The sequence below is a fragment of the Dasypus novemcinctus genome, chromosome 28, assembly GCF_030445035.2.
Source record: "Dasypus novemcinctus isolate mDasNov1 chromosome 28, mDasNov1.1.hap2, whole genome shotgun sequence".
In the NCBI taxonomy this organism is placed as follows: domain Eukaryota; kingdom Metazoa; phylum Chordata; class Mammalia; order Cingulata; family Dasypodidae; genus Dasypus; species Dasypus novemcinctus.
In genome coordinates, this window is record NC_080700.1 from 28,641,732 (window position 1) to 28,657,456 (window position 15,725).

General features: G+C 39.9%; 1 protein-coding gene across 1 annotated transcript; it reads left to right on the forward strand.

The window, feature by feature from the left end:
* The first annotated feature begins 1,121 nt into the window (after nucleotides 1–1,121).
* On the forward strand, nucleotides 1,122–15,482 carry CCR6 (C-C motif chemokine receptor 6). Its single transcript, XM_004476929.4, has 3 exons — nucleotides 1,122–1,260; nucleotides 12,352–12,432; nucleotides 12,538–15,482. The coding sequence occupies exons 2-3, from the start codon at nucleotides 12,424–12,426 to the stop codon at nucleotides 13,654–13,656; spliced, it is 1,128 nt and encodes a 375-aa protein (XP_004476986.1). The 5' UTR covers nucleotides 1,122–1,260; nucleotides 12,352–12,423; the 3' UTR covers nucleotides 13,657–15,482.
* Nucleotides 15,483–15,725: the final 243 nt, after the last annotated feature.

Consider the following 15,725-nt stretch of genomic DNA (forward strand, 5'->3'; position numbering starts at 1 on the left):
AGAACTGACTTTTCATACTCTGACGGTTAAGCAATTAGAAATAAATGCTTACTGATAAACTCTGAACTACATGCCATGTCCTCAGTGTTGTTAGCCAACAACCACAGGCAGATGATCCCCTAAAAATGTCTTAAATAAATTTTGAAGCAATTTCTTATGATTGTGATATTAATCTCTACCAACTGTCATTGGACTTTGTTCTGAATGGACTTTTTTTCTGATAAAAATAATTTTTAAAGAAGCTTTATATTACACAAACGTTACATCAAAAATATAGGGGATTCCCATATACCCCACCCCCTCTTCCTCCCACACTTTCCCCATTAACAACATCCTTCATTAATGTGGTACATTTGTTACAATTGATGAACACATATTGAAGCAGAGCTACTAACTATAGTCTATAGTTTGCATTATGGTTTTTACACTTTGCATGGCAAATTTTGTAGGTTTCGACAAAATGTATAATGACCTGTATCCACCATTGCAATGTCATATAGAACAATTCCAATGTCCCCAAAATGTTCCAGGTTATACCCATTCTCCCCTCTCCCTCCCCTCAGAACCTCTGGTGATCACTGCCTTTACATCAATGTTACAAGTACCAGAATAATGAAGTCTACTTTAGTCCATAGTTGCATTCCCACCTCATGTTTGTTTTGAATGGACTTTCCACACACATCATCAAATTTTCGGACTGGAAAATTGTTTACAGAAAATGCATAACTGTATGAGCCAGGACTGAATCTCAACAGATGCTCTCCAGAGTCTGTACCCTGAGCCATTACGCTCACTGGCCTCCTCCAAAAATCCTTTTCAGATCTTCCCTGTCAGCTTGCTAAAGGTGGGTGATCACAGTGGGCCATTAGACAAAGAGTACGGGTGTTTGAGGGCCAACCCATTGCCACTTGTTGAAAATCCACTCAAAGACTCCAACCAACGCCCAAGGACTGCCTTTCCCATCACCTTTAAAACTGACTGGACTTATACCCCAAAGAGTCAGATGATTTTATTTTATAACCTACAGGATATATATGGTTAATCATCTCCATTTGGGTAAACAGGCGTTACTTTTAAATAGGAAGTGGTAATTCAGTAATTTGCTTTTGGCCATTTCTGGTATCTCGCAGCTTTTTTTTTCCCTAGTGGCCTTTAAAAACTTCTCTTGTTGAAAGAGTCCAGCTGGTGAGGTGGGTGCCTGGAGCATGTCTGAGGGGAGTGTAGCTCGACAATACCTTTTGGATTCCAGCATTCCTTCAGGTGAGCCTGCCTAAGGGTACCTTAAGCTTTTCCTTTAAAAACCTCCAAATTCAGACACGGGAACAATAAAGGTGGAACAGTGTTACTCTTCAGTCTTCAGAAGACTGCTGTGTTGAACCTTTTTAACATGGAGTAAGACACTAAGTGCATTGTTCTCCCAGTCTCAATATGAGTGCTGTACGTTGGAGAAACGCACTATTCCTTTCCAGGAGCCTTAAGTGGTTTTATTTGAATTGCCTTGCAGTGGATCATGCCCCATGGTTCGGTTGGGGCCCTGCTGTTTTAAGTAACCACAGGGCATCGGTCTGGAGAGAAATTAAATTCTTTCTCTCACCAAGTAAATAAGACTTTGAAAAACTAAAAAAGTAATCTAAGAAAAGATTTGGCTGCAGTGTGTCATTGATGCAAAACAAAATAATGAGTGGGAGTCTGCTAGCTGGGAGATTGAGTGGAGTTATGTAAGAGAAATAGATTGGGCGGAAATTTTATGACACACAGTGCAGTACAGGCAGAGCTGTGATAAATGCTGCAAATGCGGGACAGTGATTATGAAATCAATATCTTATGACCATAAAAAATACTGTGACAGTAAAAAGAGTCTGCCTTCTATTGCCTCCTCAGCATACGAGAAGCAGAAAATAGATATTGTGGGATTCAGCACTATAAAGAAAGAGAGGAATGCACGGCCTAAAGCTATTCTTGAAATGATTAAAGATATAAGGTGTGCAAGTTAAAAATGAAAACGTAAAAACCAGCTTCCAAGGAAGCAAAAGGAACCAGGAAATTGAAAGACCAATAAACGAATCATTGGAAAAAAATGTTTTGGCATAACATTGTGAATGTAATTAACAGCTGAATTATATACTTGAATGTGGTTAAAATGTGGTTAAAAGTGGGAAATTTTAGGTTGTATATATGATACAAGAATATAAACTAAAAAAAATATTCAATCCAAAAGCAAGTAGGAAAAAGGAAAAAAAAAGGAACAAAGAACAGATGGAAGAAATAGAAAACAATATGGTTCATTTAATCTTAAATCATGTAAATGTGCTAAACACTTTTTAAAAGGTAGAGATCAGCAGATTGGATTTAAAAAGGAAAGAAGTGAGGTTAACTACACGCATTCTATAAGAACACCGCATTAAATATGCAGTATTGATAAATTAAAGGTAAAAAAAGAAAACTTGACTGGCTATACAACTATGAGACAAAGTCAATTTCAGAACAAGGAATATTACCAGGGATAGAGAGGGATATTTCATGAAGATGAAAGGGTCAACGCATCAAAAGGATATAACAACTCTAAATCTGGGTGCCTCTAATAATAGAATTTCAAAATATATAAAGAAAAACTGATAGAATTGAAAGGAAAAATAGGCAAACACAATTATAGTTAGATATTTTAGCACTCCTCTCTCAGGAATAGATTGAAAAATGAGTCAGAAAATCATTTGCTGGGGATGTAAATTATTAAGAAATTTACAAGGCAATCAAAATAATGAAAATGTAGGTGGGTTTTCCCTTTGACTCATCAACATCATTCGGATCCTAGAGAAATAGCATGTGCCAGACAGGTATGTACAATGATTTTTTTGCAGCAATTTTTAGGAGCGAAAAATTGGTAACAATCTAAATGTTCACCAGTAGAGGAAAAAAAAAAAAATCAAAAAAACCTTTTGGCCCCTGTCTTAACCACTCTTACGCAAAAGCAGAAGGAAGCCAGGCTAGAGTTTCAACTCCACTGATATTTGTTTAACAAAAGTATAAAGAACTACGTGGCCATGGTTCAAATGAATTAAGAAAACACATATTTATTGGCTACCTACCATTGCCAGATTCTGAGATATCAATACAACATTTAAAAATAAATGCCTTCTTTAAGAACCTGTGAGAATTTTATGGCACTGGAAGGACTTTACAGTAAGTTCTGCTGGAGACAAAGTGATTTCGATTTCTAGTAAGAATTAGAGGGGGAAGTATCACAATTACTCACAGCCTTAGATGAGTCTGGTATTCCCATCTATAAAAGGGGCAAAATAATGCCCCTTAAAGGTTTATTTTTGTGAGATTAAAAGATGACAGATGTTAAGCAGTGATCTTAAAGCCTATCATAGAACTAGAACTTAATTTATAGCAAGTGCAGGTGCACGTTCTCTCTCTTATTTCAGCTCTTGTTCTTTGTCTTCCAGAGCTATCACTGGGAAAGTAAGCACAGACTTAAAACCGTCTCCTTTAATTTATATTTAACCATTAAATTTATTATGAAATTTGAATTCAGATTTAAACCTAGCTTTTCTTACCGATATTATTTTGACCAATCTTATTTAATGGCTCCCTCACATTTGATTCTTTCGAGGAGACCAGCCCTTGGCCGAATGGACAACTGAGGTTGGTAGGTTGCCCACCTGCTTCTGCCCTTTCGGTAACCTAGTTTCTTCTGGAAACTTGACTTCCCTTTTGCTGGTCGTCTCTTCTACCGCCCCACTCCCGGCTCCACCTAGAGCCAACCAGAGGTTCATTTCTGAGAGCGTGTCCTGTGAACCGATACCAGCTAAGGAGCTGGCTGCTAAGGATTTAAACTGTTTCCCACCCGTCCCTGGGTCATTTGCATCTGAGTAGAGGATCTGGGAAAACTGCAAAGCTCAAAAAAGAAAAAAATGGTTTTCCGCGGAAGCAGAGTCACCATAGGTGACTTTTGGTGGAGTTGGAGCCTGGCTTTCTGAGGCAGAGGGCGGAGAACTGCCTGGCATTTCTTAAACTGGGTTGTGTATTGTGGGCTACCACCCGTTCTTCCGCTCATCGGGCTGGTTCTGCTTTTTAGGTCACATATTAGTAAGTGTTCTCTGCATTTTTTATTTCTCCAGTCAATGAGCTGCTATCTTCTACGGCACTAGGAAACTACCTTACCTTATTGCAATAAAATTTTTCATGAACATTTTAAGTGCTATGCTTAAAAATGTTACTCTAGATTTAAGGTTTTTTCCTTCAAGTAACTCTTTTCGTGTGTGGTAACAAAATTTTTGAAGTGTTAAAAAATGGAAAGGCAGGGGCTAAGTTATCGCTCGTCACCTTGCCAACATCTGCCCTTGGTGAGATCCTAGAACATCTGTCTTCCATTAAAAAGGATAATATATTTATATGGTTTCAATCTTTAAAAGCAAAAGTAATATGAAGCTTTAACCTCTCATGAACCTCTAGAAATGGAAGAAACCATTCAAAGACATGTATGTTCACTACAGTTGATTTCGAAATCTAACTTATGTCCACAGTGAGAATAGATCGATCAGGAGTTAGCTTGAGGCCTGCGTAGTTCTTGTTTCATATGAATTCTGAGTGATGGTATACACTCAAAATCAGAGCCTGGCATGGGCACCAGCGTGCTGCCCAAAGGTGAATACTTCGCTTATCTTGGTGGTGCCCCTCGCCACACTCACCAAAGTAAGCAATACCTGGGTTGGAGAGAGGCTGCAAGATACTGAGGTCTAGAAGCACGTGTCGGTTGTTTTGGTGGCATTGTTGCCTGACATAGGGATTGGCTCATAGGAGCCACTCAAATCTGTCTTTGAATGAATGAATTAGTGACTCCTTAGGCCACTGTTTCCCAAAGTGTTCTCTGTAAACACTGATTCACAAGGATTCTGTGGGTGAGTAAATTTGGGAAAGAGTGTGTTATTCAAGCAGGATTCTGAAGAGCCACTGATAAATGATCTGTAATATGAATATCCAAGAGGAGGATGTAGTTGGTAGCATTTCCCAAATTTATTTAACCTGGAGTGATCCTCCCTCCCTCCCTTTCTTCATCTGGAGCATCTCTGGGAACTCACTTTCAAATGCTGATATAATATAATAATCTAGTCATTTGATGCTTGAATTCCCTATGAAACCATAGTTTCCAAACATGACTATACATTAAAATAATATACAGATTGTGTTGACCCCAAGAGTTCAATTGCCAGAATAGACATTCTTGGGAATCACAAATCTTATTTAACACCAAATTCCACGAAAGATTCCAAAGAAACAGGCAATCACTAGGCACGGAGAAACATTCCTTTCCTGGGAGAACCTGAAATCATCAGGCACAGCTTACTAAGACTCTTTTAGGACATGTTTTGGTTATAGATCATGTTCTGAAAACACATGCAAAAAAACTTTTCTCAAATGCTCCTGAGTTTTATTCCATTCATCACACAGAAGATGTCCATGTGGCTACCTCCCATTTTTCAGAGGACCATACCCCATAATCCAAAATACCCAGATTTAGATGCAATAAGCAATCTAGACACACAGGTATATACTGCTTAAAAGCATTCTTTAGATAAGGGCTCCCAGGTATCCACTAGCAAATGCCATTGGTGTATTTGCAAGAATGTCTGGTCAAGGTGAATCGTTCCTGGGTGTCCCTAGAAGAAAGAGGAGAGTTGCAGGCTGCTGTTAACCCCTTCTCTTTTCAAAGATCTCTATCTTTAGAGATTCTGAGCCAGGATATCCTGGGCACTGACCCATCTCATATGTAATGACTCACCCACTCATGCTTGAGAGTTAGCCATCTTCTGAAGCAACCCATGCCATTCTTGTTAAACTGTTCAAATGTTCTTCTTAATGTTAGCTCAAAATTTACTTGCATCATTTCCACTCTTTGGTCATTTTCCCACCCTTGGGTATGATACTGTGTAAGCCTAGACTTTCTTTCAAATAACAATCTTTCAAGTAATCGATGTCCCCATTTCTACCCAACCCTTCATTGTTGTAGACTAAACAAGTCCAGTGCTAACACAGAGAATTGTCTTTATCATCATGGCCACTTTGATTTAACTGATTCCAGTTGAATTTTTTTTCCCCATGGCTCAACTTTAAATTACTTAGTAAGGAAGCAGATGTGGCTCAAATGATTGGGCTCCTGTCCACTATATAGGAGGTCCAGGGTTTGATCCCTGGGCCTCCTGGTGAAGGCAAGCAAACCTGTGTGGGAAGCTGGCCTGGACGGAAAGCTGGCGCAGCAAGATGATGCAATAAAAAGAAACACAGAGGAGAGACGATAAGAGACGATAGGGAGCTGAGGTGGCACAAGAGATTGAGGGCCTCTCCCCAACTCTAGAAGGTCCCAGGGTCAGTTCCCTGTGCTGCCTATTGAGAAGACAAGCAGACACAGAAGAACACACAGCAAATGGACACAGAAAGCAGACAGCGACCGCAAATATAATGATGTGGGTGTGGGGATAAATAAATAAATCTCAAAAAAAAAAATGCACACACAAAGAGTTGGCAGTAGAAATGAGGGTTTATTTTGTAAAAATAATAATAATAATAAATAAATAAAATAAATTCCTTAGCAAATTTGACCAGTGCAGTGTTGATGGATCTATCACATAACTCATTCTAAACATCATTGTTTCAATAGTTTAGCCTAAAAATAAAAATAATAAATTAATAATTTTAACAGGCTACATTTATTAAGCATTGTATTCATTTCCTATCCTTCACATAACAAATTACCACCAACTTTGCAACTTTGAACAACACAAATTCATTATCTCACAGTCCTGGAGGTCAGAGGTCTGTCTTTGATCTCACCGGGTAAAATTGGGATGCAGGCAGTGCTGCATTCCTTCCTTTCTGGAGTCTCTGGGGGAGGATCATTTCCTTGCTCCATCAAGTTGTTGGAAGAATTCAGTTTCTTACGGTTGTAGGACTGAGATCCATATTTTCTTGTTGCTTGTGAACTGAGGTCCATTCCCAGGCTGTGGAGGCCACCCACATTTCTAGGCATGCACCCCTCTTCTTCTATCTTCAAAGCCAGCAACGATGGGTTGAGTTTCTTACTTTGAATCTCTCCTCTTCTTCTGTTTCATCTCTGACTCTGTTGAGAAAGGCTCTCCACTTTTAAAGTCTCATGATCAGGTTGTACCCACTTGCATACTCCAGGAAAATCTCCCCAACTCAAGGTAGGTCACATTTGCAAAGTCCCTTTTTCCATGTAAGGTAACATATTCCCAGGTTCTGGGGATGAGGGAGAGGCGTCTATGAGGGTCTGTTATTCTGCTGACTTTGAACACGGTCCTTGCGTCTGATACCTCCACACGGTATTTCCTGTTATTAAGTCATAAATTAGTGGTGATCAGGATGAGGAAATATGATCTGGATGAAACTGAAACTAGATGGTTTCTAGTTGGTTGGATGACTGTGTCCAAATTGTACTGATTTCTCTGTGGGAAAGAAGGGTACCAGTCAACTGTGGACAAGGCTACCCTGGTTTCCAAACTGTGACCTGAGAAAGAGACTCATTAATTTGTCCCATCCAAAATGTCTTGTTACGTTCGGGGCCAGGTGGGGATAGAATAAGGTCAGGAGAAGCAGAAAGGCAAATGAAGATGTCATATTAGTCAAATCACATAATGATGGTTTTAATAGTCCCTCTAAAGTTGAGTCAACGAGGTGTAGGGGAAAGAGCACTGGTGTCTCATGCTAACTCACATAAAAATTACCCTTGTGAGATTCCCAAGTCTAATCTGCTTTTTCCAGCTCAGCTCTTAGAAAATATGGGTTCAGGATGAAACAGTACCTGTAGAATCATTTAACATTATATTGATTAAAGCCTTAGTCAATGAGACATACCTTTGAGGCAAAAGAAACTCCCAGGGATGCCTGCATTTTAGGTATACAGGTGTTTCACTTGGTGCATGCTGCATTGTGTGCTAAGTAATACCTTATTGGCTTGGGAGAATCGATAAGTCCTGTGAAGGACTAATGCACTGGCAGGTAGTGACAGTGGAGAATTATTGAGACAGTGACGATTAACACTTTACTCAATGCAGCCAAATATTAGAAAAGAGGGATGCTAATTGTAAAGCCAAATTGATTAGAACAATACTTCTAAAATGTGTCGTTCTAAGATTCCCCTTTAGAGCCCTTGAAACTCTTCCTCCAAAAGATGATTTTGAACAGTATGTCTTAATACCAATTTGCTCTATAGAATTATTTGTATACCTACCTATCTGAGAAACACTGACTTGGGAAACCTTTAAATTCCAAAGGTAAGTAAACTACATTTTAAGAGTCAGTTTATAAATGTATTTTATTTGTACTTTAATGACCTTGTTGTAAACTCTAGTTTGTTGTGGCTCATGATGATATTGAGGAGTATGTGCGAGAAAGAAAAAGGTGAGCCTTAAAAATGACAATGAGCAAGGCACTTTGTTTCAGGTAGCTTTGCCATTGTTGGTTTCTTGGTTCGCCAGTGAAATGGACAAAAGATTATAATCCATTTCCCTCAATCTCTCATCTGCCAGTGGTAGATCATTTACTCTCAGATCATGAATAAAGGCATAGAAATGCCTATTTTAAAACATCTTAGTTGCCTTGCCAGCAAAATTTTCAAAACATAAAATCCACAGTTTGTTTCTCCAAAGAGCTGATAATTGCCATGCAAGATTTGAGGTCACTGACTTGAACAAAATGTGAGCATGATTCTTCAGGTGTTGTGGTGACAGAGATGCCAATTTGTCACTAACATGATTTCCTTTAGAAAAATTCACACGTGTTTTGTGGTGACAACAGTTGGCTTGGGGAAGGTTGAATCATTTCTAATTACCGTGAGTGACTGGCTTACAGTAAACTTGGCAACAACCCTCTAATGCAGAGCAGTGATTCTTAACCACAAGGGCATTTGATTTGCCATTATTCAGAATTATCTACTGTACACGCTTGCAGGTATGTAACATTTACCTCAGAGACAGGAATTTACAAATTTTGGTTTAATGTGATTTTCTGTCATTAAGAGGCTCATAATCTAATCAAGAATAAGTAAATTAGAAGAAATTAAAATCCTTTCTCTTGAGTAGGATAGAATTTAGGCCAAACGTCCAAAAGTTTCTACTGGCAGTGTACTTCCACCAGGGCCTGAATTTCCAAAACCCTGTATGTAACATGTCTTTCTTGACATTGACCTTCTCTTCTCCAAGAGCTAATCACTTTTTCACTGTACAGCCTGCTATTATTGTTATTTACTGTCAGCTTCTTGAAGCTAGGGCTTACTTTTTATTCATCTTTCTCTCCCCCGATGCCTATCTCAGTAGATATTTCATAAATATTTGTTGAACTTAATTATTTTTGAATTCAGGAAACATTATATCCTTAAATGGAAGTCCAGCTAGGTATTCACTGCATAGAATGCTGAGCCATCCTTCAAATACTTTTTACTGTGACTGTTGTTTATATCATTACCATATTAATCTCCATACAATATGAATTTTGCTATATTGCTTCCCAACTCCTACTCTATCTCACTCAGGAGCCCATTTTAGCCAGTGCCTCTCTTCCTTGGTCGGGTGTTCTGTCTTACCTCATAATAATGACACACATTTTCACGGCTTTCTGACAGCATTTTCTCCTCACTCTTCTCTAAAGTAGCCTCAGAATTGTATCCAGCATCCATGTGGAATCTAAGCTCCCTTTTGATATAGATGTGGAGTGGACACAACCATCCCAGGGTCCATAGGATGGAGGAATAGAGTATGGATTCGAGTGGACTTACTGATATTCTATTCATGAACTATTGTGATTAGTAATTGAAGAAAATGTAGCATTGATGTGGAGAAAGTGGCCATGGTAGCTGCTGAGGGTAGGGAGTGGGAAGAAGAGATGTGATGTGGGGGCATTTTCAGGACTTGGAGTTGTCCTGGGTGGTACTGCAGGGACAGTTACTGGACACTGTATATCCTCCCATGGCCCACTGGGTGGACTGGGGGATAGTGTAAACTATAATGTGGACCATTGACCATGTGGTGCAGCAGTGCTCAGAGATGTATTCACCAAGTGCAATGAATGCCCCATGATGATGGAGGAGGTTGTGGTTATGGGAGGAGTGGGGTGAGGGGGGTGGGGGGGTATATGGGGACCTCATTTTTTTTAACGTAACATTAAAAAAATAAAGACAAAAAAGGAAAAAGAAAAAAAAATAAAGTAGCCTCATGCCTTTATGCCTTCTTCTCCTGCCATCACTTCCAAAGCCCTTCCCATTTATTAACTTATAAGCTTACACTTCTGAGCCATAAAAATTTCCAAATCGAGGCTTCAATAAGTGATGTTTTCCCTGTTGAAAACCAGCTGCCAGTGATCCTGGACTTCTCTGTCACCTGGCAAGGCACAAAGGTGGCATCTGCTTGTCTCCCCCTTGTCCTCCAAGTCTTGTTGCTTCAGCTTCCTGCCTCAGCACCTTTCTCCCTGTGCTTCTGTGGGTTTTTCTATCTGTGTATTTATCCCACTTATACAGGACTCCAGTAAAAGGATTAAGATCCACCCTGGGTTATGTCCTACCAATGTAACCTAAATCAAAAGACAGTCCCACCTACAAGAGATTTACACTCACAGGAATGGATTAGCCCTAAGGACTTGATTTTCTGGGGTCCATAAAAACCTCAATCTGTCACACAGTGTAATGGATAATGCAAGAAGTTCTTACCCTCTCTACCAACACATGATGCCTACACTTCTGACATTATTCTTTCCTCTTAACCTTGCAAGCACACGTGGTAGGGGGTCAAGATAGATAAGAAGAGAAGGAGTGAGTGGTTAGCAAGCATATTTCACTTGAATATCAGGTAACTTTAGGCCAATTATTTTTGTCTGGGTGCATAAGAAAGCAGAACGATAAACCATGCCAAATAAAGAAAAGTAAGCGAGCATGAGAATAGCAAAGACTTCTTCTTTCCTTTCAGTTTGAGTCTGTTATAAATGATACAGTTCAGGGAAGTGGATGTGGCTCAACAGATAGAGCACCTGCCTACCCTATAGGAGGTCCAAGAGTTCAATACCCAGGGCCTCCTGGCCCGTGTGGTGAACTGGCCCACGCACAGTGCTGCTGTGCGTAAGGAGTGCCGGCCCCCGCAGGGATGCCCCCACGTAAGGGTGCCCCCCACGCGAGGCATGGCCCCTGTGCAAGGAGAGCCACCTTGCGCGGAACCGCAGCCCGCCCAGGAGTGGTGCCTCACACACAGAGAGCTGACGCAGCAAGATGACCCACTTGATGAGAATACAAGTGGACCCAGAAGAACCCACAGTGAACGGACCCAGAGAGCAAGCAATGGAGGAGGGGGGAGAGAAATAAATAAATGCATCTTTAAAAAACAAAACAAATGATACAGTTCCAAGACTTTTGTGATCAGAATCTCCTCAAGATTCTGTCCCTTACTAGTCTGATAGATCTCCTGAGGCTGGATCCATTTTTTATCCCTCTTGGCACGCCCAGCACATGATACACTCAGTAAGTGTGCTTTGGCAGCGATGAGGCTGACTTGGTCTGGCTAGGTCACAAAAATGAATCGCTCAGGATTGCTCTTCAGCCTGCTGTGCAGTTCATCAGCAGGCGATTGCCCCTTCTCTGCCAATCATTTGCCCATATTCTCTAACAGCCCAGTTTGGGAACCCCTCCTCCAGGAAACCTTTCCTAACTTTCCAGCGTTTCTCTTTCTTTCCTGCACCTTGAATTTGCTTGAATTTCTGCCCCACTGGATTAGTGATGTCAACTAGAGTTGGGTTGGTCTGATCTGCGGCTTTAAAAAAATGCATATACATATCTGCTTACTCTCTTTCTGGACCAGAGGTTCTTACTCAGTACATCTGAATCTCAAAAGTTCTACTGGAGAGTCTCATGTGCACACCTGGTTGCCAGTCATTGAATTCTACTGGAAACTATTTGAAGGCTGGGACTACAAATTGTAATTATTTTAAACACATCCGTAATTTCATCAATTTTATTCAGTAGACTTTCGTTGAATGTAAATCAACTGAATTCCGCTTGAAGATTTTTGTGCATAATGTCTATAGTCTTGCTATCACTCTTCTTTATACTCCAGATCAGGGGTTAGCAGTTATTTATTAAGTTTCTTATTAAGGATATTTATACGCATAACAAATATTTATATTACTTAATAAATATTCTTAATAAGGGGCTTAATAAATATCTGCCAAATCTGGTCTGCTGACAACCAAGTCCAACCAGGTTGGCTTTCAGAGAATACTTGTCTAACTTATCATCTATTTTGCTTTAGTTTCTTCTTAGATTCACTTTTATTTTCTTATTGTCTCTACCAGTGAGCGAGAGGGTTGATTCTCCATTCCTTTTCAAGACCAGGCCTGCATTTGCTGCCAAATTCAAGTATCACAATGAGTGAAGTAAGCATGTACTTTATTCTTTTTTGGCCTGAGAGGATAATTGTGGTTAATTGAGACTATCGGAAAATTGCCCGAGAGCTAATTCTACCTTCATTTTCTTTTCAGGAGCCAATGAATTCCAGCGAATATTATTATGTCAATGAAGATTATTTCGGGGCAGATAGTAATGAGGATTATTTAATTGATGATGACTTCTCTCTCTGCTCCTTGGGGGAGGTCAGAAATTTCTCCAAGCTCTTTGTCCCCATTGCTTACTCCTTAATTTGTGTCTTTGGTCTGCTGGGAAATGTTTTAGTGGTGATCACCTTTGCTTTTTATAAGAAAGCCAAGTCAATGACCGATGTTTATCTCTTGAATATGGCCATAGCAGACATACTGTTTGTCCTGACGCTCCCGTTCTGGGCGGTGAACCATGCTACGGAAGCGTGGGTTTTTAGCAATGCCATGTGCAAACTCATCAAAGGCATCTATGCCATCAACTTTAACTGCGGCATGCTGCTCTTGACATGTATCACCACAGATCGCTACATTGCTATCGTCCAGGCGACCAAATCTTTCAGGCTCAGATCCCAAACTTTAGCCCACAACAAAATCATCTGTCTTGTCGTGTGGGTAGTGTCGATCATCATCTCCGGCTCGACCTTCACCTTCTACCAGAAGTACACCTTGCAAGGCCGCGAGGTGTGCGAACCCAAGTACGAAACGGTCTCCGACCCCATCAAGTGGAAATTGCTGATGCTGGTGCTTCAGCTGCTTTTCGGTTTCTTTATCCCCTTGGTGTTTATGATCTTTTGCTACATGTTCATTATCAAAACCTTACTGCACGCTCAGAATTCTAAGCGGCATAAAGCCATCCGGGTGATTCTGGCCGTGGTGCTTGTGTTTTTGGTTTGTCAGATTCCTCATAATATGGTCCTCCTTGTGACAGCTGCAAATTTGGGCCGAATGAACCGCACCTGCTCCAGTGAAAAGATACTTGGCTACACGAAAAGTATCACTGAGATCTTGGCTTTTCTGCATTGCTGTCTCAACCCCGTGCTATATGCCTTTATTGGTGAGAAGTTTCGAAACTACTTCCTGAAGATCATGAAAGACCTGTGGTGCGTGAGAAGAAAGCATAAATCCGCGGGCTTCTCCTGTGCCAGGATGTATTCGGAAGCCTTCATTTCCAGACAGACCAGTGAAACGGCGGACAACGACAATGCATCGTCCTTTACAATGTAAGGAGGCTGGTGTAGCAGAGAATGTTTCCATAAGCACGTTGTGAAACATGTTACTAGAGGGTAGGCAGAAAATAGTCCTTGGCCAAAAACATATGGGAAATGTGGATATTGAAGCAAACGAAGCAGGTGTCTTAACAGTAGGATCAGAGATTTAGGATGTTAAAGGACAGTACAAATCTCTGCATGGTGATGGGAGGATGGTAGGCTCTCACACATGGCATTCCCTGGATTGATTCACACATGGCATTCCCTGGATTGATTCGACAAAGAATGCTTTGTCACTCTGGGTCCCACAAAACGGGCTTTTGGGAAATGCTGAATGAAAGTGAATTATTTACAAATTTGAAAGTTTTCAGAATGATTCATGAAGCAGCCATAGGTCACAAAAGCTTCTGGTCACAGCACAAAAGGAAAACATGGTTTGAAACACCAAACCAGAAAAAAAAAAATCCCCCCCATAACTCATTTAGGCAAAAGGTTAAACATATTATGCATTAAAATGTACCACTGCTAGTCATAGCAACACTTGACTTGCTTGAGTTTTATCTCATTTCTCTTTCCTGTATATGTGAGATTGTAAAAGGACCGAAGGAAATCAGGCTCGAGAATTCATAAACGGAAAAAACTGTGTTGGAAGACTGAAAAGATAGCAGAATAAGTAATAATTGAAATTATTACTATTGATAAAGGCAGTTTGGACTATAATGGGTCATCAGAAAAATATAAATCTGCTTTTATTTCCTATTAAAGACAGACACACTCTTATCTGCAACTGGCAACTCTCCCATAAAAGTCTGTAGCAAGAAATTTCTTTGAAGATGGGACTTACAGCTATTATCTTCATAGCTGCATTCCCAGTGCCAAGAAGAGTAATTGGCATCCAGAAGGGACTTAAAAAATATTTTGTTTAATTAAGCACTAGGAAATTGGAATTTATAGCACAGTTTGAAGTGTTAAGGGTTTAAATTTTTTTAAAATAATTAGAATCATTTCAAAAGGAAAGCAAAACTTTCCTGGGGCAGTGTAGAAAGAACCTTTGTTTCGTTTCCAGTGTCAAGTTAAAGGTCCTTGTATGACTGAGGACTTCTGGTTAGTAAGAGTTTCATGTTTGCTAGAGTATAACTAGAATTAAGTTGACTTCTGATATGAATTTTCAAGTGGTTTTATCCAAACTCCAAGGTTAGTTACAAAATCAGATTTTACCAACTTTCTTAAACTTGGTAAAAAGCTCAGGGAACTAAACTTTGTAATGTGCTATGCAAATGCATGAACACACGTGGGAAATTACTGACATGTATTAAGAACAGACACTTGAGAAAAGTACTGACATGAATTGCAAAAATACTGACATGTTGAAGCCTGACAAATGTGTTATTTGAAATTTTCTACTGTGTTTGTAAGCTTATCTGCATCTCTCTATCAAATTCAAAATGATATCTTATGATTCCAAGTCTGTCTTTTGGAAACATGGTTTCAGCTTTGCAAAATAAAACTGTGTTTTGTATGGAAAGTAGGAATTGTCTGCCAGATTCGATGTGCAGCCCTCCGAAACCACTGACCAGGGGCTGTGGTATTCATGGAAGTCCCTGCAAATATGTTAGCATTTGACTCCAGAAATCAAAGCAAAAGTCATCTCGTGCAGATGCTTCTTTCAATATGACCGCGTCTCCTGATATGATCTCTGAGAATATGGTTTGTGTTTGAAAACTGGCACAGAAACGTCTTGCTTGTTTGATCTAGCTGGGAAATGAGCTATTTTCTACTATTTGAAATTTCAGGTAAACTAAGTGTATGCATTTCATAATGAATAAAATGTTTCATAAAGTGCATTACTTTATTTCTTCACAAATGTAGTGCAGCATTAAACAACATCATCTTTTCTGGCTGTATTGGGGCATCAGAAAACTCTCGTTGATAACCATTTGGTGCTGCAATGCTTTGCCAGTGTCAGGAGACACTGAAATAGAAGGGACAGTTTGGAGCTCCATGAAATGACTCTGGATTGTTCTTTCAGTGTCTTCTTTTCATATATTTCTCCCATATCTTCGCACTCAATGCCAGGCTTCTGAC